The sequence below is a fragment of the Barbus barbus genome (assembly GCF_936440315.1).
Source record: "Barbus barbus genome assembly, chromosome: 38".
Classification (NCBI taxonomy): Eukaryota; Metazoa; Chordata; class Actinopteri; order Cypriniformes; family Cyprinidae; genus Barbus; species Barbus barbus.
The window spans coordinates 27,331,087-27,355,184 of NC_136716.1; the positions used below are offsets into that span (position 1 = coordinate 27,331,087).

The window sequence follows — 24,098 nt, forward strand, 5'->3', positions numbered from 1 at the left end:
TAGTGTGTACTCGAGTGTGTGTTAGTGTGTACACGAGTGTCTGTTAGTGTGTACTCGAGTGTGTGTGAGTGTGTACTCGAGTGTGTGTTAGTGTGTACACGAGTGTCTGTTAGTGTGTACACGAGTGTCTGTTAGTGTGTACTCGAGTGTGTGTTAGTGTGTACTCGAGTGTGTGATAGTGTGTACACGAGTGTGTGTTATAATCTATATAGCAATGATTATTAATGAAAACTATAACAGTAAAATGTACGTATTGTTGCATGATTAATAAAATACTGATGAAATTATCCCCCCCTAACCTATAGTAAAATATTAACTATTTTTGATGCAATAAATATGGTACAACTTAACAATGTTCATCCCTCCAAAACAGAGAAAACATCTTTCACAGACATCTACCTCTCTGTCTCTTTTAAAGTGTTGGTGTATATAATGAGTTGTATTTGTAGGGGCTATTATAGCACAATTCTTAACCCCACCCCAGACCTCATTCGTTTTCAAACCCGGGCTACAGCCAAGTTTGGAATGACATGAAGATGAATAACTAATGACGGATTTTTCATTTTTGGGTGAACTATCACTCAGAAATGTGGGGTCGTCTCATATTTGAAGTTTGCATCACTGATTCTCTTATTTTCCTGTTTTATTACAGCGACGCTGCTTTGAAACAATCTGTATCGTATTCATGTAGTCATCTGCCATTGCGTAATTTTTGTCACAACAATTAATTACTGTATTTGTATTATCGCACTGTTAAGTTTAGGGTTTATCTGTCTGACAGTAAACCTCCAGCGGCTTCTTATGAGTAGAACAAATCATCTTCTTGATCTTATGAGAAGCCGTAACTAATTTATGGCCCTCATATGCTGAAGACACACGCTGAGGCTTCAGGTGGAGCTCGCAAAAGGACACCACACACACCAAGCAAGATTTCACAGCTTTGTATTTTCTCCCTGTGCGGACATCACACGGCACATCATCGAGCTCAGCGTAACAGAGAGAGGCCTCGGGCACCTCGATCCTTAGTTTCTCTGCCAGATCCGCTAGCATGGTGTTTTTTCACCATGAGAGCAGGTCTTGGACTGAAGGTCTGTCTGCACTGAGGGCAGCTGTAGACTCTCTTCTCATCCTCCTGATCCCAGCAGCCTGTGATACAACTCATACAATAACTGTGTCCACAGGGAATGGTCACGGGATTCCTGGGAACATCCAGACAGACTGGACAGCAGAGCGCGAGAGCAGCCTCCGCCATTTCACAAAGTCTGTTTAGTTTCAGTTTAAAGATGAGCATGTGACTTCCTTGTTTTGGGTTGTATGGAATGGGTGGGTGCCAGAAGATTCACTGTATTCTATGGGAGCCTGTTTTAGCAACTGAATTAAAAAAAAGTCATTGCAACTTTGTATCTCGCAATTCTGACTCTAAAGTCATTTCTCAGAATTGTGACTTTATTTCTCAGAATTGGCAAGTTTATATCACACAATTCTGAGAAAAAAAGAGAAGAAGTTGCAATTACATTTTTTAAATTTTGTATTTAATGGCAGAAACGGCCTCCATAGTATCCACACACCAATAATATCATGCATGTTTATAGCAGGCTACACAATGCTGCTGCTTTACACTTTGAACCAATGCTGTGCCAAATATTTATATGAATTTTGTTCAAGAAAAAAACAACACAAACAAGAGTTGGTGTTTATATATATATATATATATATATGTATATATATCAATTACATTAATATAAAAGCAACACCAATTTTCTGTTGTATCAAAGCATCATTCGTATATGCAGTATATTCAGAGCAATATATCGCTTTGAAACTGTTACAAAACAGTCCATTTGTTTGTGATTCACCAGTGCAGCATTGCACACATCACATTTTTGAAATGATATTAAATTACAGAAATATAATTCACAGTAAGCATTAAACAGTGAGATGTTTCAGTGCTGGTCACTGGGATTGATCGAGCGTCTCGACGTTTAACAGCAGGCCTCCCTCGGCTCTCAGCACCAGCTGATAGAGACGGCGCACCGGTCTGGGGCCCGGCAGGATCCGGAACTGTGACAGAGTCCGAGCCACCACCACCTTGATCTCTGCCATAGCGAAGTTCTGCCCGATGCAGTTCCTGGAGGACCACAGGATCATATATGGAGGTATAGGGGTGTGTGTGTTTATGAGTGTGTGTGCTGTTAGACATTTCTGTAATTTCTACAGTTATTTACTGTATATCACCCAGTATAATACTGCAAATTCCCTTTACAGTAAGTAACTGTAATACCCTTTGCATCATGGGAATTTTCTGTGAAGTCAAATCCCACATACAGAGACTTACTGTATTTTTTTAAATTACTGTATACTACTGTATTTGCTGTAACGGCCTCTTTGGCGTCATTCTATTGAGGTTGTTTTATTTTCCTAATTTCTTACATTTGGATTGACAAGATTTGCCCTGCACCGTGTCTACAACGCCGCAACAGCTTGGGACTGACTACACACTGGATGTGTTACATCGCTTGTAATGATTGGCAAATACAGTACTTCTGTCCTTGGTGTCATGAATAGTGCGAGCGCTTGGAGTACTACGTACTTCATAAACATACCGAGGCATGAGTTTACAGTCCGCATCCACTGTAGATAGTATCACGGATTATAATGGGTTCTATACACTGATCTCTATATTGTATATTGAATTCAAATTATTTTTAACGAGCAACGTCGGAAAAGGGTGGTTTGCCCACTTCAGGTTGGTGGAGAGTTCCTGCCTCAAGTGGAGGAGTTTAAGTATCTTGGGGTTTTGTTCACGAGTGAGGGAAGGATGGAACGGGAGATTGACAGACGGATCGGTGCATCTTCTGCAGTAATGCGGTCGATGTACCGGTCTGTCGTGGTGAAGAAAGAGCTGAGCCGCAAGGCGAAGCTCTCGATTTACCGGTCAATCTACGTTCCTACTCTCACCTATGGTCATGAGCTTTGGGTCATGACCGAAAGGACAAGATCCCGGATACAGGCGGCTGAAATGAGCTTTCTCCGCAGGGTGGCTGGGCGATCCCTTAGAGATAGGGTGAGAAGCTCGGTCACTCGGGAGGAGCTCAGAGTAGAGCCGCTGCTCCTTCACATTGAGAGGGGTCAGCTGAGGTGGCTCGGGCATCTGTTCCGGATGCCTCCTGGACGCCTTCCTGGGAAGGTGTTCCGGGCGCGTCCCACTGGGAGGAGACCCCGGGGAAGACCTAGGACATGCTGGAGAGACTATGTCTCCCGGCTGGCCTGGGAACGCCTCGGTGTCCCCCCGGAAGAGCTGGAGGAAGTGTCTAGGGAGAGGGAAGTCTGGGCATCTCTGCTTAGACTGCTGCCCCCGCGACCCGGCCCCGGATAAGCGGAAGAAGATGGATGGATGGATGGAGCAACGCTTATCTTATATTAACATTAGGTTAACTAATGTGAAATTTTGTTCAGGTGTTAGTTAATGTTGACCATTAGCCTATTGAGGGAAAAAAATCGTATGTTAGCTAGGATAAGCTAGTGTTATGGCTAGCTGCCTTTCTAGTTTTAGAAAAAGCTTGTTATCGTTTTTAATGGAATTTAAGATTTACTGCATTTTTTTTTTTTTTTGCATTTGCGTTTTCAAGGCAACTGCAATGAAGCATCAAGAAAGACATGAGCAGGCCAGATACCCTGAGACTGATAATTCATGGTAAGAGAACAACTGTGGTTTTGAGAGGTTTGTGTATTCTATATGGGTTTTGCCTTTTAAAAGTGTGTCATTTCTACTTCTTGTTTTTCAGAGAAGACATTTCTGTCACTAACAAAGTGGATGGTGAGCAAAGGTGGTGGCCACGTTTTGGGGCAGCACCGGGGTTGGTTTTGTAGATGGCTATGCATTCTTTGGCTGCTTGTCTTTTTTCCCCATTATGTTTCTGTTGCCTAAAGATTCTTTGTGAGGATAAATACAACATAATGCACTTCTAAACGTCGTAAGACAGGAGAAATGATGAAGATGCACTGTTCCAGCCTTGAAAGACTGTGTTATACATGCAATGTTCTAAACGTTTTAATTGAATACCAGTAGTACCTATGTAGGATAAATATAAAATGAATTCTATTATAAAAAAATATAAAATCAAATGAAATCTATATTGAAATGAATGAATTACAGTAGTATACTGATGCATTTGATTTTTTTACAGTAATTTACTGTAAAACAGTACAGTTTGCTACTGTTAATTTTAATTACAGTAACTTACTGTGTGTGTGAGTGTGTGTGTGTGTGTGTGTGTGTGTGTGTGTGTGTGAGTGTGTGTGTGTGTGTGTGTGTACCTGGGTCCCGCTGAGAAGGGAATGAAGGCGTGAGGCGAGCGTCTGTGTGAGTTCTCCGGGTCGAAGCGTGTTGGGTCGTAAACCTGCTCAGAGAAAAACTCATGGAGTAACTCATTCACTGACTGCAGATCAGAGCTGTGCTGCTCAATTAGTGCGTCACCAGCCAACAATACACCTCAGGTCTGTCTGGATCGGGGCATGGACAGCAACACAACACAGCAAATTATAAAATGCAACTGTTTATTTTAGTATCACTGAGATACTATTATATTTTTTATTGATATTTTGAATTATTATTATTTTTATTATTTTCTGTTTCAATCATTTTAGTTAACATTTTGGTAATTTTATGTTTGTCATTTTATTAGTTTTTTTTTATGTGTCTATGTAGTTTTTATTAATATTTATTTCAATTGAAGTTTTAGCTAATTTAGTACATTAACTTAAACTCAATGAGAAATGTTGCCTTAAATTTACAAAAGTGATTTAATGGTTTTCATTTTTGTTACCCAATAACCCAGAAATGCAACTAGCCATATAATCATGCCATGATTAAATAAACAGATGCATTATCTTTTAAAAGGAAGATAAAAAAATGGCCATATCTTCTAAACAATTAGCTCAGTTCAGTGTCGTTAAAACTATTAAAAAAACACATTTGTGTTAATTTAAAGAAAACTGAATTACTTGAAATATAAATACTGAATGAAAAACTAAACTAAATAAATAGACATGGTGCCTTGAAATAAAATCATTAATTTATAATTTTTATTATTATAATTAAAAACATAAATAAAATAATACACGTTATTATTTATTGAATTATTGTTTTGGTATTGTTTAACAGAAATACAGAAATGGATATTAATAAAAATGACAAAAACACAACACAATTACTAAAAATAAACTAAAAATGAAAATGAAGACTGAACATATAAAAATAAAAACTAATTTAAAATATTAATAAATATTATAATTACTGCTGTCAAACGATTAATCCAAAACAAAAGTTTTTGTTTACATAATATATGTGTGTGTACTGTGTATATTTATTATGAAGATATAAAGACACACACATGCATGTATATATTTAAGAAAAATATGTTACGTTTATATATTAAATATATTTATATATAATATAAATTATATGAATATAAATATATACATGTAAATATTTTCAAAACATATACTGTATGTGTGTGTATTTATATATACATAATAAATATACAGTACACACATATATTATGTAAACAAACTTTTATTTTGGATGCGATTAATAGTTTGACAGCAGTAATTATAATACTAATATATTAATGACAGCACAATAGCAATGTGTGATTAGTGAGTGAGTGGACTGACCTCAGGATCAGGCCAGACTTCAGGATTTCGATGGACACCATAAATACTGATCAAACAGAGACATCCTGCAGACACACAAATGCAACCTCAGCATCGGTTATTCCCCATGATGCAGTGCTTCAGCGGTGTGTGTGTGTGTGTGTGTGTGTGTGTGTGTCTCTGACCCTGTGGAATGACGAGGTCTCCAGGCGTCTTCATGTTCTGTGAGTAGTAGCGGGTGAGCGCCAGAACGGGCGAGTGAAGTCTCAGACTCTCTTTGATGCACATGGTGGTGAAGGGCAGCTGACTCAGATCCTCCCTGCACAGTGTCCATATAATGCATAGATAATGTGCTACGCTTGCCAAAGTGTGCAGTATACAATAGAGGACACTATACACAAACACCGTATCCCACAGTGCAATGTGCTTGACTTTATTTCAATTGATTTGTAACATTTCTCTCTTGACTCATTATTTGGTCAGACAGGCCAAAATGTAGAACAACTTTATTAAAAATTTAAAATAAACATTTTAATTGGATGCATTTAAAAAAAATCTTATTTGACTATTTTGTTGTTTGATATACTGTATGCCTATTTATTTTTCAATTTAAAAATTATTATTAATTTATTGATTTATTTTCTGAGATTTTAAGTGGATGCATTTAAAAACTATTTATTATTTGACTAATTTATGGGTTTATTTAACTGCAATTTAAAATATGATTTTACTACACAGATGTATATTTTTCAGATTAAAAATTATGCAATCATTCATTGTTTTATATAAACTACATTTAAAAAAAAATTAAAAATTAAAAATAACCATATTTATTTCTGAGATTATAACACGGTGCATTTAAAAACGATTATGTATTTGACTAATTTATGATTTTATTTTACTGCATTTTAAAACATGAATTTACTAAACAGTTTTATATGTTTTTTTAATTTGTCAGTTTAAACATTATTTATTGTTTTATTTGATCTACATTTTAAAATAAAAAAACTGTATAAAAAAAAATGCAAAACCATATTATAACTGGATGCTTTAAAAAATGATTATTTGGCTGTTTTATGGTTTTATTTAACTACATTTTAAAGCATGAATTTACTAAACAGTTTTTTATGTGTTCATATATTAATAAAAAAATTATTTACTAATTTGTTATATGTGACACTGGAGCACAAAACCAGTCATAAGGTTCAATTAAGTGAAATTGAGATTCATGCATCATCTGAAAGCTGAATAAATGATCTTTCCATTGATGTATGGTTTGTTATGATCGGACAATATTTGTTGATACAATATTTTTGACAATATTGAGATACAACTATTAGAAAATCTGGAATCTGAGGGAGCAAAAAAATCTAAATATTGAGAAAATCACCTTTAAAGTTGTTCAAATGAAGTTCTTAGCAATGCATATGTTATATTTATGGTAGGAAATGTACAAAATATCTTCATGGAACATGATCTTAATATCCTAATGATTTTTGTCATAAAAGAGAAATGTATAATTTTGATCCATACAATGTATTGTTGGCTATTGCTACAAATATACCTGTGTTACTGATGACTGCTTTTGTGCTGCAGGGACACATATTTTAAAACATTAAGTAAACAGTTTTAAATTCCATTTTTTGTGTTTGAATTATTAAATTGGTAGCTGATTCCTGACCTAGTTGAATTAAACACAATGTCCGATGACAACAATGTATCATACTACTGTTACCGTATTGTAGAATACAAACGTGTTGCATAATGCATACTGTTTCTCATGCTATTTCTGTATGCAGTATACAGTATAAAGTGTGTGTGTCTGAGTGAGTTTCTCTGACCAGCTGATGTCGTTTTCGTCTCCGTCGCGCAGCACTGATCTGATTTCCGCTCGGCAGCGCTCCTGATGATCCTGATGCATGGCCAGGTTGTAGAAGATCCAGGTGAGGGCGCTGGCGGTGGTGTCGTGACCTGATGAACACACCAGTGATGCTTCATCATCCAAACACACACAGAACCAGTGAATATGAACACGAGACTCACCGGCAAACATGAACATATCAGCATGAGCCTGGATCTCCTCGTTCGTCAGTCCCTCGCCGTTCTCATCCTGAGATTACATCAAATACATGACAGTTTGTGATATATATACACTGCTGGCCGAGATTTATAATTTAGAAGTCTCTTCTGCTCACCAAGGCTGCATTTATTTGATCAAAAATACAGTAGAAATTGCGAAATATTATTCTAATGTAAAACAGCTGTTTTCTATGTGAATATGTGTTAAACTGTAATTTATTTCTGTGATCTGCAGCTGTATTTTCAGCATCATTACTCCAGTCTTCAGTGTCACATGATCTTCAGAAATCATAATAATATACTGATTTACTGCTCAACAAACATTTCTGATTATTATCAATGTTGAACACAGTTGTGCTGCACAATTGTATACTAATAATGGCTAATATTCTAGTAATATGCATGCTAATTAGCAACTAGTTAAGAGAGCCTAAAATAAAGTGTTACCGTATTTTTGATCAAATAAATGCAGCCTTGGTGAGCAGAAGAGCAAATCTTAATGAATTTATGCATGTTTGTTTAAAAAACATACTTTTGACAGCAGCAGTAAATCGATGAGATCCGTGTCTTTTTTCTTGTATCCTCCTGTGTATTCCAGGTTTTCCGTGCGGTTCTTTGCGGACCCCTGCTGGTCGAGTTGGGCACGGCGTTCTTGTACGATTTCCGCCGTGAACTGGTGCACGATGTCGCAGGCCTTGCGAAAGCACCGTCCCTGTTCGGAGCGCCAGTATAGCCAGTCCCAGTGATACGGCAGATAATGCTGCCTCTGAACCACCAGCTTAGACAGATCCAGAATAGCTGCGATGTATCCGCTGGGTTTCCTGAGAGACAGACGTGAGTTTACAAGTGAGTTTTCTTGTATTGGTGTGTGACGTACGGACACACTCACCCCTGACAGAGACTGTCGCAGCTGAAGATGCATTTGAGCAGACTGTCCAGCGTCATCGAGCTCATGTGCTCAAACATGTCCAGACTGACCTTCCCCTCGTCCAGCAGGCGGCGCCATTTAGCCTGAGGCCCACAACAAACACACACAACCACAGAACACACCGCGGGTCATGCAGAGCTCCTCACACACACACACACACACACACACATTCATCTTCCGTTTGCAAGGCAGTGTGAAAACAAATGCTATTGTGATGACTCTGCAAAAGATAAACATGCACAAAAACATGTCCAGCTCACAATTTCACTGTAAAATCTAAGGAAATAATAAATAATATTTCACTTAAAAAACATGAAGCATATTTTAAGAATGATAAAATACAGTATTGGGAATTTGGGGGAAAAGTTTGAGGTATTTTACATTAAAATAATCTCAGTTTTGTGTATTAATTATAATTAGTTATAATATATAGTTATAATAATCATAGTTGACTTAAAAAAACGTTTTTGATAACTGAAATAAAATTAGAAAATATAAATAAATGATTTTTAGTTAGTTGCCAAGGGTTTGTTAACTTCAACTACTTCAACCATTAAAAGAATGTTACTTAAATAAAATAAATGTTAACTATTTTCTTTAGCTAGTTGCAACAATTCTCATTTTAATTGTTTAATTTTATGCACTAAAATAACTAAAACTGAATTAAAAATGAATAAACTATATACAACAAAATGTCTTTACAATACAACAAAATGGCAACATTTTTTATTTTCTTAATTTAATTGTTGAGGTACCAAAACTACTAAAAATAAAATCTACAATAGTATATTAGCGACACTAAATAATACTGGTCACAGTCTTAAGGGTCCTAAAATAGGCTTCGTTAACGTTATGCAGAATTTAATTTCTTGTTTTCTTCTGATTTTGCAGTGAAATCATGACCTGGAAGTGTTTGGTGAGATTCGCCCTGTAATTCTTCCTTCTTTTCAGATGAGTATCTTGAATGTTTTATCTGATGTGATAAATGCGATAAAGCTCATTGTGGGTCAGCGGTCGGCTCTGACAAACACTGTAACTGTTAAACTGCACGAAGCACACAAACATCAGGAAATGCTCTGTCGTCACAGTAGATTATATTTCATATCTGCAGCCCTGCAGTATTTCTGCCAGTAAAACAGCCTCACATGCACAAAAGCACCAAGAGATGAATGGTGTTATAAATGCAGATTTAAAATGTTTGTGAGTGTGTGACATACATGCATGATGTTGGTGGACTGATTAAAAATGTAAACATATTTTTTGAGGATGTCGAAGTGGAACGCAGGAGTCAGAAGTCGCCGATGGCGTGACCATTCCTGACCGTTCTGCAGGAGAAGACAATGACCTGCAAAACACACGGGAACAGCTTCATACAGACAGGAACTAATACTGTTTAAAGGTTTAGGGTCAGTTACATTTTTTCATGTTTTGAAAGAAGTTTCTTCTGCATTTATTGGATTAAAAATACAGTAAAAATATTAGTTGAGTTGTCTGAATTATATTTATATGTTGTGATGGTTTAATTCACTTTTAGCATTTAAAATATTGCTCAAATATTGGGTGGGGGGGGGGGGTATGTGACTATTTGTTAATCTAATAACTAATTGATTTGTTAAATCAAATGCAAAATTGTGTGTCTGATTGGTCCAAATGCTACAGTTGTGCATTTAATATTTTTAATGTGTTGTGTGTATTTGTTTCTAATAATATTGTGCATTTAATTTAATAGCAAAAATATTATAATTTTATCTTTTATATAATTAAATAATTATTTTGTACACTATCATTCAAATTTTGTGTTTTGTTAGATTTAAAAAATATATTTTTTTATAACTCTTCTGCTCACCAAGGCAGCATTTATTTGATAAAGAATACAGTAAAAACTGTAAAATAGTGAAATATTATTAGAATGTAAAATATCTGTTTTCTATGTGAATATCTGTTAAAATATAATGTATTCCTGTGATCTGCAGCTGTATTTCCAGCATCATTACTCCAGTCTTCAGTGTCACATGATCTTCAGAAATCATAATAATATACTGATTTACTGATCAACAAACATTTCTGATTATTATCAATGTTGAAAACAGTTGTGCTGCACAATATTTTTGTGCAAAATGTGATACATTTTATTTTTCAGGATTCACAGATGAATAGAAAGCTCAAAAGAACAGCATTTATTAAAAATAGAAATCTAACATTATACATGTCTTTACTGTCACTTTTGGTCAATTTAATGTGCCCTTGATGAATAAAAGTATTAATTTCTTTCAAAACAAATAGTTACTGACCCCAAACTTTGAAACAGTGTAATTCTTCTTGCATACTGTTGAGCACAGAGAGTTTAGACATCACTTACCCAACCAAGGTTTCATAAACCCATAGAAGATCTTGTCTTTGAAAGTAATGTTTGCTGCCAGAACAAATATAAAGAGTTTAATGTTATTACAATACTTAATTCATATCACCCATGATCATTTACACACTAGTCATGTGTTATTCTTTAACAAACGTTTGGAATCTCTGGAACATTAAACAGCGACCGCTGCAATAATTCATGTGATCCTCGCAGCGGAAACACTCGCCTCAACCTTCAGACAGACACTCAGATGAACTTCTGGGGATATTTCGCTTATTTCAGTTACACTCAGTAGGTTTGGAAACAGAGCCTTGGTGTTCATTGTATTTGGTTGTTATGGGCTGTATTTAAAGGAGTAGTTCACCTAAATATGAACATTTGCTAAAAATGCTCTCCGTTTGTTTCTTCATCAGATTTTAGAGTGAAAGTGTTCTGGTCTGACTCAGGAGAGAAATCAAGCAGCGTTTACAAGACAAAACGGCTCTAAACAAATATGTGGCTGGATTTTGATGTAAGAGAGACAACAAGAGATGGAGTTTTTCACTGGAGGAAGCGTTATTATGGATTATAGACTCGTATTTTAGTTAAAAACATCTTAATGCTGGATTTATTTCAGCTTTTGTCTTCTCCAGATGTTAACTGATGGACTGGAGTGGTGTGGATTATTGTGATGTTTTTATCAGCTGTTTGGACTCTCATTCTGACGGCACCCATTCACTGCAAAGCATTCAGTGCTGAGAGATTTCTCCAAATCTGATGAAGAAACAAACTCATCCTAGTCTTGATGAGAAAGCATCTGTTAGTGTGCATGCTTTATGGTTATGTGTGTTTCTTACCTGAGGCTGTCAGAAGGGATTTGATGTAGTCTGGGTGGAAAAGCCGGACCATATCGTAAAACGGACCCAGATACCAGGCACAGGAGTGAACGTACCTCTTGATCAGATCATCAACGGCCTGCAGTCCCTCTTCATTATGGCCCATCTGAAACACACAGCAGCTCGTTCAGTTGAGGAAAATCTCTCGCTGAAAGCACAGGCGTTATAATTACGGCTCCTGTGGCTTTAACACCATGTGAAGTGTTTTATGATCTGCTACTGCAGGACTGAAAAAAACGACATTAAAGCCTCTCTGACTTTGAAGTTTACACTAAAAAACACAAAAACTGTCCAGATGTTCACTGCATACTGCACACTATATACTATATCCATCTATCAGGTGAGCAGGTGTCACATGAGCATTATAGCATTCAGTTTAAATGTTTGTTTTTCCATTATTAATCTACATGTGTGTCTTCGGTTTTGGCAATTACTAATTAAGAATGAGGAAAAATTGTGTATATTAGGCCTATTTCTGTTCACTCGTCACGCTGGAAATGGAAGTCGAATTGCAGTATTGCACATTCTGACATGTTTGTTATTGCATGCATACATAAAGTTTGCATAAAATTAAAAAAAAAAAATCACTGAATTTAATAAATTGGTTGCAATCCATTTATTTTAGCTACATTTAAATAAACAAATTGAGTTGACTAACATTCAGCATGTTTTTATTTCTTTTTAAATGTAGCTAAAATAAATTGTTTGCAACCACTTACCTTAAGAAATTTAGTATAATATTTTCCAGTGTACCAAATGCAGCATATGTATTAAATATTACAGGAATATTAGTATCCTGGTAGTGTGCATAATGTGCATAAACATCATAAAACATGCAAATAAGATGCTTGGTCAACAATGCTGAACTATCACCCATGAGGAAAGCAGTTCTGAAAAACTCCTCTCAATAGCAGCTCAGACCGAAAGCAAACGGATCAGATCAAACCAAAGACTCTAGACAGTGATCTTTTGCAGAGCAGTGCAGTAAATATCTAGTTCCTGTATATTCACTTGAGAGTATTTCAGCTGATGAATTTAATTGGAACAGGTTACAATTTCATAAGAACCCGTTTTCCTGCTTTGCCTGCCAAATGCATGATGTTGCTCACTGCACATGTTCTTGTGAAAATGCAAAGCAATGCAACAGTTTTTGACCTTCATTCCTCTTTTTAACAACATGTTCCCTGTTGTTCATAGCCACTTGAGAAATAACATTTCCTCTGCTGGTAGGTCAAAAATACAGTAGATTAGAGATAGATAGAGAGTATGTCACTGCAATGCACAATATGCCTCTGAAAACCCTCAAACATTAGAGATTTGTTGTAGAAAAAAAGGTACTATAGTTGTACCATGGTATTTTCCCAACTAACAGGTTATGAAAAGGTTATTTTTGAAACGTCCGGTTTCTAAATGTTTTAAAATGTTTTTTTTTCTCTTGATTATCCGAATGTTACGGGAACACTGCATCTTATAATCAAGAGAAAAAAAGAACATTTTAAAACATTTAGAAACCGGACCTTTCAAAAATAACCTTTTCATAACCTAAAGTAAATGTTCTTAAATTTAACAGCTGACATCTATTCAACCCAATGCATTACATTCCTTCTATCAAAGTTATCTCATTATCAAGATTAATTTGTTCTGACAGTTTAACTCTGAGCACTTCTCATATTGTATTACCATTTTCTAAACTATAGCGAATAAAGTGTGATATAATGTGAGAAATGTTGAAGGTGTCTGAATAAATTTAGTCTATCTATCTATCTATCTATCTATCTATCTATCTATCTATCTATCGAGAAAACATAGAAACCATCAGAGAATTTGTAATGGTTGTACTGGTTACAATGGGAATTGTACTGGTTTTAATGGAAACTTTAATGGTGCCTGTGAGTCTCTGCTGGTAATTGGTCGCTTGTTAAAACCACTAAATCCTAATGGAACGTGTCCCAAAACACACTACAGGAAAAGCATTATAATTCCTGTGATGGTTTCTATAGTTTTGATCGTGTCAGGTAAACTCACTAGTCCCATGTGTCCCATGATCCAGTTTCTCTGCGGAGGCTGATTGAAGCATCGCAGCGCGCGACGTTTGAGAGCGAGACGCGTCGCCAACGCGCACAGGAGCGCAGCGGCGGAGAGCGCGAGGACCCCAAACACCGAACCACCGGAGAGAAACCCGATCAGACCCACCATCATCATCATCATCATCATCATCATCATCATTCACCAAAAACCTGCGGAGATAAACCTCTTTAGTCTCCAACATTAATAATCGCCGGAATTAAAGCGTCACGCGCCAATCAAAAATGAAATTAAAATCGAGCACATTAATGCGCGTATAATAGCCTACACATAATATACAATATAAATACTTATAAATGCTATAAACGCACTCACGCTTTTAAATACACGTTATTCCCCTATAAACACTTCTGTGCGCTCAATGTCACATGAATCAGAACTTTATGATGAGCTGCTTCTGAAGGGTTTGGCAGTTCCGGGTCCTGATGCATCGTGTCATATATGATTAATGAAGTCTGATATGATTCATGCACATCTCTGAAGGTTAATGAAAAATTATTTGGTTCATCACATTACACCACAGAAGGTGCTTAGATCGAAGTTTTAAATGTTAATATTCATAATAATAATTTATAAAATATAGTATATTTGTATTTGAATCAGGGAAACTAACTCGAATGTGCATGCAGTGAAAGTAGTTTGTTACAGTATGTCGAATACATGTTTGTGTTGAACACACTTTTACATATAATTCACACATTTACATAATTCACACCGGTAGATAGCGCTGCTGTATAATAATAATGATATTGATATATTCTGTCTGTCTGATTTATTCTATATTATCTCACAATTCTGACTTTTTTTCTCGCAATTGTGAGATATAAACTCAGAATTAGGAGATATAAAGTCAGAGTTGCGGGATATAAAGTTTACATCCCACAATTGCCTGATATAAACTTGCAACTATTTTTCTCAGAATTGCGAGTTATAAAGTCCAGTTAAAAGGAGAAAAATAAGACCGATGCGTTTTTAGAATAGCGAGTTTATATCTCACAATTCTAGCTTAATAACTCTCAATTGCGAGATAACACACGATTCTGAGAAAAATAGTCCGAATTGCAAGTTTATATCAGGCAATTGTGGGATGTAAATGCACTGTTGTGAGAAAAAAAAGTCAGAATTGTGAGATTAAAAAGTCACAATTACCATTTTTATTGTTTTTATTCAGTGGCGGAAACGGGCTTCCATATGTTCGAGTCGAATTGCAGTATTTTTATATTTGCAGTAATCATCTGTGAGTCTGTCCGTATACATAGACATACTTATTTACATATTTAATATGTCTATGTCCGTAGACTGTGAACTACACTTCCCATGATGCCTCGCGGCGCGCGTGCACGTCTCCCAGCAGTGGAATGTGTGGAATGTGTTTCCTGTGTCGCTGCATCATGATCCGCGCAGCTCCGTTCTTCTGCTCGGTCTCCGCGCTTTTCCGTGAGTTTCGGCGGAGATCGCGAGGCGAATGAGGCGCTTCAGTGATGGCGGAGCCGCTGCTCAGACGAACCTTCTCCAAACTCCGGGCAAAAGAGCGATTCCGCCGCAAGACGGACCCCAAACTCACAGGTGAGAGCCCAGACCCTCAAACACAATCATTGAAATATAGCTTTATTAATGTTATAGCAGCATACAGATGAAGCTAAAATACTGAAACAGCTTAGAGCTGACAACAATGCTGTAGATCTGTTACTGGAATTTACTCTCAAATAAGTTTGATAGTTAAAAAAAAAAATACTGCACTTATAATATATGCTTCCTATAGTTCGGCTGTTATTATATATTTTTTACTTATATCTGCCAGTCAGAAGTTAGACGACTGTTAGAATAATTGTGATGTCGTAAAAACGTATTCATAATAGATTTATGTTACATAAATAATACAGTTCCAGCTCTGGACATGCATCATCAACTTATTAAGATGATTTTAAAAACTAGAAAAGGAGGAAATATTATTTTATCAAATATTTTTTTTTTTTTTAGTAAATTGGAGCAGATGGTGATGTTTCTCCTTCATTATCTGATCCAATTTAACCATAAACAATCCATCCTATCTATCTATAAATAAATATATATATACAGTATATATATTAGTTATTTTAGTTTTCATCATAATACTTCTTCACTATTTGCTCCTATTCTAAATAATAAAATTTAAGCTATTTTTTTTTTTGCCTTTACATCAAATGTTTTTTAAGATAAGTGTCCAAACTTCTGAGCGCTAGTTTAATAGATGAGTTTATTCTGTAGAAATGCTCATGCTGTATATCTCACAGAGAGACTCAGTGCTTTAGTATAAGGCAGCTTTAATGCTTCTTTCTCATGATGAGGTTATTTTGATGGAACGGCGGACAGCGGGTGACTAACGCTGCTGGATCTTGAGAAAACCATTGTGAGTCGTTACATAATGTGTTCATTAGAGAGGAGAGCAGCTCTGCATCATTCTGTGTTACACGCACAGCATCACTGTTCATCCTCTGGTGAGGCAGGCAATTATCCCTGTGAAGCCCTACAGAGAAAATAATAGTCTCATTTCTTCAAATAAATCAGTTTATTGAGTCTTTAGACAAAATATATATAAAAAAAGTTAGCTTTTTTAAGTACATATGTGACCCTGGACCACAAAACCAGCCATACGGGTCAATTTTTGTAAAGCTGAATAGATATTATTTCCATTGATGTATGGTTTGTTATGATAGGACAATATTTGGCTGAGATACAACTGAAAATCTGGAGGGAGCAAAAAAATCTAAATATTGAGAAAATCTCCTTTAAAGTTGTTCAAATGAAGTTCTTAGCAATGCATATTACTAATCAAAAATGAAGTTTTGATATATTTATGGTAGGAAATTTACAAAATATCTTCATGGAACATGATCTTAATATCCTAATGATTTTTGTCATAAAAGAGAAATGTATAATTTTGATCCATACAATGTATTGTTGTCTATTGCTACAGATATACCTGTGCTACTCATGACTGCTTTTGTGCTGCAGGGACACATATGTGTGAAATATGATACAGCAGGCTTTATAGGGTTAATACATGATTATATCGTCCACCCACACAGTCTGCTAGACTTTCACTGATTTCTATACCCTCGTGAATAACAGCGTTTAGAGGGAATCTCTTGTGTATTAATTTGTAGACTCTAACAAACATTACATACAAACTCCAAGTGACTGTGTGTTGGTTTAGCCTGCTTTTATTTACTCAGTGCTCTCAAAGACCGCTCTTTACTGTGATACCGTAGTACAGTGATGCAAACACAGTACTGTAATTAGTAGCATGTTTATGTAGTGTGGTATTATTTGCATGATAACTCATATGTTTGCATTTGAAATAAACTAAAGCGGGATGAAATCCGTAAACAGAGTTGACAGGTTAGATGATTATTATGATTATTCAGCATGAGTTCATGTTTGCATGATGAGATCATCTCAGTATAGTCTCAGGAGTGAAATGAGAGAGTGTTTGGACTTTATCAGCGCCGATGCACGAGTAATGATGACGGCTGATTCTGATTCATAAATGAACAGAGAAATAGTTCACCCAAAAATGTACAGTTCTGTCGATTTTTCACTCTCATGTAGTCAAATATATTTGATTTTCTTTGTCGGAACACAAAAGATGACGTTTAGTTGAATGTTCATGCTGCTCTCTTCTCACACAGTGATAGACGAGGCTTATTAACACAATAAAAAAAAAAACACAAAAGCTTCTTTGTGGCGAAAGAAGTTTCTTCAGATTATAAAAAGGTAAGAAAGAGATGGTTCTTTGACTGAATGGTTCTTTGTGGAACTAAAAATGGTTCTTCTATGGCATCGCTGTGAAGAACCCGTGAAGCACCTTTAGTTTTAAGACTGTAATGGGACTAAACTGTATTTTTTTATAGTGGTATTTTGGAGAATTTATAGGCATGTATACTTTGGAAAAGAGCAGCAGCATCATTCTGTTAAGTATGTTAGTGTTTCTCTGAAGAGAAAAGGTCAAAGTGTTTGTGAAATGATGACAGAATGTTTCATTTTTGGATGCTTTATACCTGTAAAGACTCGAGACTCATGAAAAGCAGAAATGAAGTTTGACAACTTTCAATGGTTTTGTCTTCCTGTTTCTGTCTCTCTTTCTCTTTCCCTGCTGCCTGTTATGTCTAAAATAGGGAAAGGAGTTTGCTGGCTGGCTTGTGTTAGAGCTTTGGTGTGTGTGTGTGTGTGTGTGTGAGTGTGTGAGTGTGTGTGTGTGTGTGTGAGTGTGTGTGAGTGTGTGTGTGTGGGTCATCATGCAGTCATTGTGACACGATGTGAGGAATGAGAACAAGAAATATTGATAAGAGGCTGAGAACAAGAGTGGCATGCATTACTGTCTACATAGGCAGCTCCCTTCTAAGGCAGCATCCTAACTCAAATGAACCCTCAAAAGTGAGTGATTTTAAATGCTCTGCATTGACAGAAACACCATGATATGATTCCCTAACTAAAGTAAATTGTGCACATACACTACCACTGAATTTTTTAAAATGAAAAAACAATGGTATTGTGAAATATTTTTTCTATTTTAAATAAGTATATACTTGCATTTGATGAAGAGAAAGTAAAAAAAAAAGTGCATTTATTTGAAACAGAAATCTTTTGTAACATTATAAATGTCTTTACTGTCACTTTTGATTAATTTAATGCATCCTTGATTATTTTACCCCAAGCTTCTGAATGGTAGTTTATCACAGTTTCCACACAAATATTGTGCAGCACAACTGTGTTCAACATTAATAATAATCAGAAATGTTTGTTGAGCAGTAAATCAGTATATTATTATGATTTCTGAAGATCATGTGACACTGAAGACTGGAGTAATGATGCTGAAAATACAGCTGCAGATCACAGAAATACATTATATTTTAACACATTCACATTGAAAGCTGTTATTTTAATTATATTAATATTTAATAATATTTCACAATTTTACTGTATTTCTGATTTCAATAAATGCAGCCTTGGTGAGCAGAAGAGATTTTTTTTAAATAATAATAAAAAAACAATTATTCTAAAACTTTTGACTGCCAATTGCACGAATGTTGCAATGCATTCTGGGATTGCTTTGTCCACATTTGATGCTGTCTTAGAATTTGGCCAGAAAAAGTTATGCTGCATATTTGAACCATCTCAGATCCATTAGGGATGAGGGCAAAACCCAAAGCTGAAAGTATGTGAGAATCAGAGTCCAAGAGAGAAAGAAGGAATGTGAACTCTCGGGAATAATGATCCCAGCTGCAGCTTCATGGCTGTTGAGAGCCGTATCACTGCTTCCCAGAGGAACGTGTGTGAGTGTGTGTGTGTGTGTGTGTGTGAGTGTGTGTGTGTGTGTGTGTGTGTGTGTGTGTGTGTGTGTGTGTGTGTGAGTGTGTGTGTGAGTGTGAGTGAGTGTGTGAGTGTGTGAGTGTGTGAGTGTGTGAGTGTGTGAGTGTGTGTGTGTGTGTGTGTGTGTGTGTGTGTGTGTGTGTGTGTGTGTGTGAGTGTGAGTGTGAGTGTGAGTGTGAGTGTGAGTGTGAGTGTGAGTGTGAGTGTGAGTGTGAGTGTGAGTGTGTGTGTGTGTGTGTGAGTGAGTGTGTGAGTGTGTGAGTGAGTGAGTGTGAGTGTGAGTGTGCGTGTGTGTGTGTGTGTGTGTTGATCAGAGACGGTCAATAGAGCTCTTTTTTTCGCTGTGCATCTGTGAACCACATGAGAATCCAAAACAGAAAACTCATTCTCGATCTGTTTTCCTTGTTCTTTGCCTCATCGAGTGTCTGCCTGCAGCGACCGACTGAAACAAATGCATGCTCATTTCTTGAAGGAATATTTATTTAAATGATCATTTACTCATCTCATGTTCCAAACTAAAAATATAGCTTTATTTCTTTCTTCCAGTAGTTTATATGACTCATGCACTAGTATTCTGGGCAAGACTTAACTACTATCTACTTAATTGTTAGGTACTTTTTGTGTTCATGTTGTATTGCAAACACTTTTACTGGTGTTGTGGGGTTATGGTGATGTTAGGGACATGTTTGGTAGTATGGTTAGGTTTAAGGGTGGGTTAAGAGATAGAAGTAGAGTCAACAGCGTAATTATAGATTTAGTTACAGCGTTTTAGTTTTTTTTGGTTACACTATTTTAAGTGTAAAGTGTCCTTCCTTATTATAGTGTAATTATACATTTAAGTACTGAGTAATATTAATTAACTACATGTACTTACTATATGGGTTAGAATTAGGGTTTGCTCTAGGTTTATTTGCATATAATTATGCATAATTTATTGTTATTATAATAGTGAGCACATGTAACATGTAACAAGGACACCTTAAAATAGTGTTGCTTTTTTTGTATTTTTTTTTGTGTAACTTATTTGAGTTTTTTTAATTTAAGTATTTTTAGTTTTTCATCTAATATTTATATATAATTTTATTTCAGTTACTGGAAACAGTTTTAATGGACTAACAGCTGTATTTTTATTCATTAACATTAATAATGGTTTAAAAGTACTGTAAGATGTATTGCTCGATGTTATTTGTTACATTAACTAAGTGTTGCAGTTTTGATGTTAGTGTTATACATGTACAGTATACATGCTGTAATTAATTTGAGTTAGTAATAACACTGATTCTTCTGGTCATATGATGCTTTGTGAGAGAAGCCAGCGAGTCCTTATCTGAGGCTCACGTTGGTCTTTGAGTTTCTTTGACATCACGAGGAACCTTCATCAGAAAAGTACGGCATGTTCTCGCTGCTCCACACTAGAATGTAAACATACGCACTTCATATGTCTTTTTGCTTCATAATTTCTCTCTCGAGTGGCCGTCTAATGCTTCAGGATCTGGACTGTTTATACAGAGAGTTTAAGTGCAAACAGACCACATTGTGCCTTTCTGATATTTACAGATAAGTTGATTTTTATCTGTTATCTGGTTCACTAACCTCTATGAGCAGCAGTAACAGTGATGCTTGATATGTGACACTTAATAAACCGCACTAATAGATGATTAAACTCAACAGATCTGATCACTGGAAGTGTTGTATTGGAGATTTAGCCAGTGTTTGAGCGTAAACCATTTCAGTCTGTGTTAATTAGATCAGTTTTTCTCCCGTGTAACTTCAACAGGCTTCCTCCAGGTTTTCTGCGGAAATATATTTCTGTTTTTAATCCTTTTTTAACGACTTCCTCTTCCTGAGACTCTTCCTGGAAGCGCCAATTCACAGCTTGATCAGAAAACAGCGTTAAACTTGTCTGTCTGTTCTTGCAATAAAGTACAGTCGCAGTACCATAGTATATATTGCACACACATACATATATATACATATATGCAGTATATATAAAATGATGTATTTATTAATTAAAATATGTATTTATTTTTAAAAACAAAATATATAAATATTGTCTAATTTGAACAGACACACACATATAAACCATATTTATTTATTTATTTTATTGTTGTTTACAGAGTATTTACAATGTTTTATAAAATGTATTTAAAAATGTTATATATAATAATTGTTTAAATCGAAATATATAAATATTGCCTAATTTAAAAAATATATATATATATTAGTGCTGTCAAATGATTAATCGCGATTAATGGCATCCAAAATAAAAATGTTGTTTACATAATATATGTATGTGTGCTGTGTATATTTATTACGTCAATATAAATACACACATACATGTATATATTTTAGAAAATATATTATGTTTATATATTAAATATATTTATCTGTAATATAAATATATACATGTAAATATTTTCAAAATATATACTGTATGTTTGTGTATTTATATATATATATATATATATATATATTAAATCAGACATTGACTAATTTTCCAAAAATATGTTTTCAATATTTTTATTGATTCATCCAGTTAGATATTTATCAATTTATTTTTCTTGTTATTTTAACTATTTAGTTTATAGCATATTTGCATTTACAGTATGTTAAAAAAGCGCTTTTGTTTTGGTCGTATGGGAAAGCAGATTTTATGGGCCTGCGTCCAAACAGAAGTAGAGTGTAATGTGCGGTTTGAGGCAGAAATGCAGCTGGCAGCATCTGGCCATACTAATAAACTGATAATGCTGTCTGGGCCGATGTTTAATTCTGTAATCCTGCTCTAAACAGAAATGAGAGCTGCTTACAAACTGAAAAACAGAGCATTGCTCAGAGAAAATGTTCCATCTGATGTTGCTCCAGCATCAAAAAGTGTGGAAAACGGTATTTCCAGCATCAGGATGGCGCTTCAATAAGATGTCCATTGTTTTTCTGTGTAAAACTGAAGCAGCAAGAAATGTTGTGCAGGAATAAGCAGCGCTGATTAATCGTTGAGATAAGAAGCTCATCCTAGAACAGTACGGATTGTTCAAGTTCACTTCGAGGCCCTCAGATGCTTTTATGTCTAGTTTCCTTGAACTCTCAACATAAGTTATAGAGACAAAAAATAATAATGCACGATGTTTAGAGGTCATGCATGCTCTAAATAATAAATAATCAGTATTTGCACTAAATATTTACATAATTCATGTCTGTTTTAGTTACCCTTGCATGCAATCTTTATAGTTTGTGCACTGCTCTTTTCTGACCATCAGAAAGAGGTTTTACTCAGCATGAAGAAAAATGACAGAGAACATTGAGCGCAGATGTTTAGAAGCGAGCTTCCTCTTTCTCTAACGACTGAGGACGTGAGAGACCTTCCGTAGATCTGATCTGATGCTTCAATCTCTCAGAGGAAACATCTTCATGGGGGATCTGGAGAGAACGAGGCTTTTCCTCTGGATTGGGTCTGTTTTCACTCTTACAGTTGTTTTAGACGAGGCCAAAACAAGATCATGCATATTTTTTATTGCTGCTCTATGAGTTCAAATAACTCATAGCAGTTTCTCAATGCCTCTGTTGTGAAACAGAAGATCGACTTCCATGTTTTCAGTCTTTCCTGATGTGATTATTAATAGTTTGGCTTGTGTTTTCGGGGCAGATGAGAGCAGTACAGGATGTCTCAAATTATGCTGCAGAGATGTGGGCGGCTGAAGGGGAGAGGGATCGGCATTCTGGGAAAAACTCTTTAGCCGTTACGCTGTGAATATTCTCAGCAAACATTGCCACTAATTATTTCACACTGCCAAACATGGTAAATAAACTCAGGAGTAAACAAACATGCACGCAGCCTTGTCAGTTTAGCTAATGAAGCCAAAGTTTTCATCACATTTTATCGTTCAACAATCTGTCATGGATTAGTCTTTCGAAACACATCTGTGTTGGACTGCTTTGACTTTAACGTTCGGTGCTTTAAAGCTGAAATGTGTCGTTTCTGATAGTGTTTCAAAAGTTGATCAGTAAGATTTTTAAAGAAGAAATCTTTTCTAACAATGCCTTCACTATCACTTTTGATCAATTTAACATCCTTGCTGAAAAAAAAGTAAAGATGTATTGACCCTATTTGTTGCAATAGATTTCTAATTTTCTTTTTAACTTTTTATTCATCAAAGAATCCTGAAAAAAGTATCACAGATTCCAAAAAAATAAGAAGCAGAAAAACAGTTTTCAACATTAATAATAAATCAGCATATTTAATTGATTTCTGAAGGATCATGTGACACTGCAGACTGGAGTAATGATGCTGAAAATTCAGCTTTGATCACAGAAATAAATTCAATTTTAAAGTATATTAAAATAGAAAAACTTTATTTTAAATCGTAATAATATTTCACAATATTACAGTTTTTTCTGTATTTTTGATCATATAAATGTAGCCTTGATGAGCAGAATATACTTTTTTGTTTTTAAACCATTAAAAATCTTACTGATCCCAAATGTTTGAATGGCAGTGTATGTAACTCCACTTCTCTAAGCAAACATGTTATTGATGATGCTGATAATGTAAAAATGGCCAAATATCATCTGATTAATCGGCTTAGTCGATCTACTGTCTGTAAATGACTAAACTGAAGCTCTATGTAAAGGTTTTCCATTGCATGTGGCTATTTTGAGTCGTAGCACACTAAATAGAGCCAGACCAGTTTATCAATGTGCTGTTTAAACCCAGAAAAGGCTTCATAAACACAGTCTGGTGAATGAGCGTCAGAGGTGAAGGGTGAGTCCA

General features: G+C 35.5%; 2 protein-coding genes across 2 annotated transcripts in view; one reads left to right on the forward strand and one right to left on the reverse strand.

Moving 5' to 3' along the window:
- Nucleotides 1–1,915: 1,915 nt before the first annotated feature.
- LOC306857547 (cytochrome P450 4F3-like) lies at nt 1,916–14,342 on the reverse strand. Its single transcript, XM_079397532.1, has 13 exons — nt 14,297–14,342; nt 13,922–14,133; nt 11,858–12,002; nt 11,022–11,075; nt 9,880–10,007; nt 8,624–8,745; nt 8,267–8,555; nt 7,699–7,765; nt 7,497–7,626; nt 5,841–5,974; nt 5,677–5,741; nt 4,318–4,400; nt 1,916–2,128 (listed from the first exon to the last, which is right to left on the reverse strand). The coding sequence occupies exons 2-13, from the start codon at nt 14,120–14,122 to the stop codon at nt 1,954–1,956; spliced, it is 1,593 nt and encodes a 530-aa protein (XP_079253658.1). The 5' UTR covers nt 14,123–14,133; nt 14,297–14,342; the 3' UTR covers nt 1,916–1,953.
- A 979-nt stretch (nt 14,343–15,321) lies between these two features.
- Nucleotides 15,322–24,098, forward strand: part of LOC306857585 (rho GTPase-activating protein SYDE1-like) — a 28,947-nt gene continuing 20,170 nt past the window's right edge. The window contains exon 1 of the mRNA XM_079397592.1: nt 15,322–15,547. Within this exon, the coding sequence (XP_079253718.1) occupies nt 15,463–15,547 (85 nt within the window). The 5' untranslated portion in view covers nt 15,322–15,462. The remainder of the gene's footprint in view (nt 15,548–24,098) is intronic.

What these genes read in the sequence shown, in the direction of transcription:
- LOC306857547 (XM_079397532.1), bottom strand. Translation starts at nt 14,122, where the DNA reads ATGATGATGATGATGATGATGATGATGATGATGGTGGGTCTGATCGGG. An exon ending in ATCCCTTCTGACAGCCTCAG is followed by an intron (nt 11,076 to 11,857) that starts GTAAGAAACACA and finishes TTGTTCTGGCAG; the next exon opens with CAAACATTACTTTCAAAGAC. An exon ending in AAGTCTGGCCTGATCCTGAG is followed by an intron (nt 4,401 to 5,676) that starts GTCAGTCCACTC and finishes TTCTCTGAGCAG; the next exon opens with GTTTACGACCCAACACGCTT.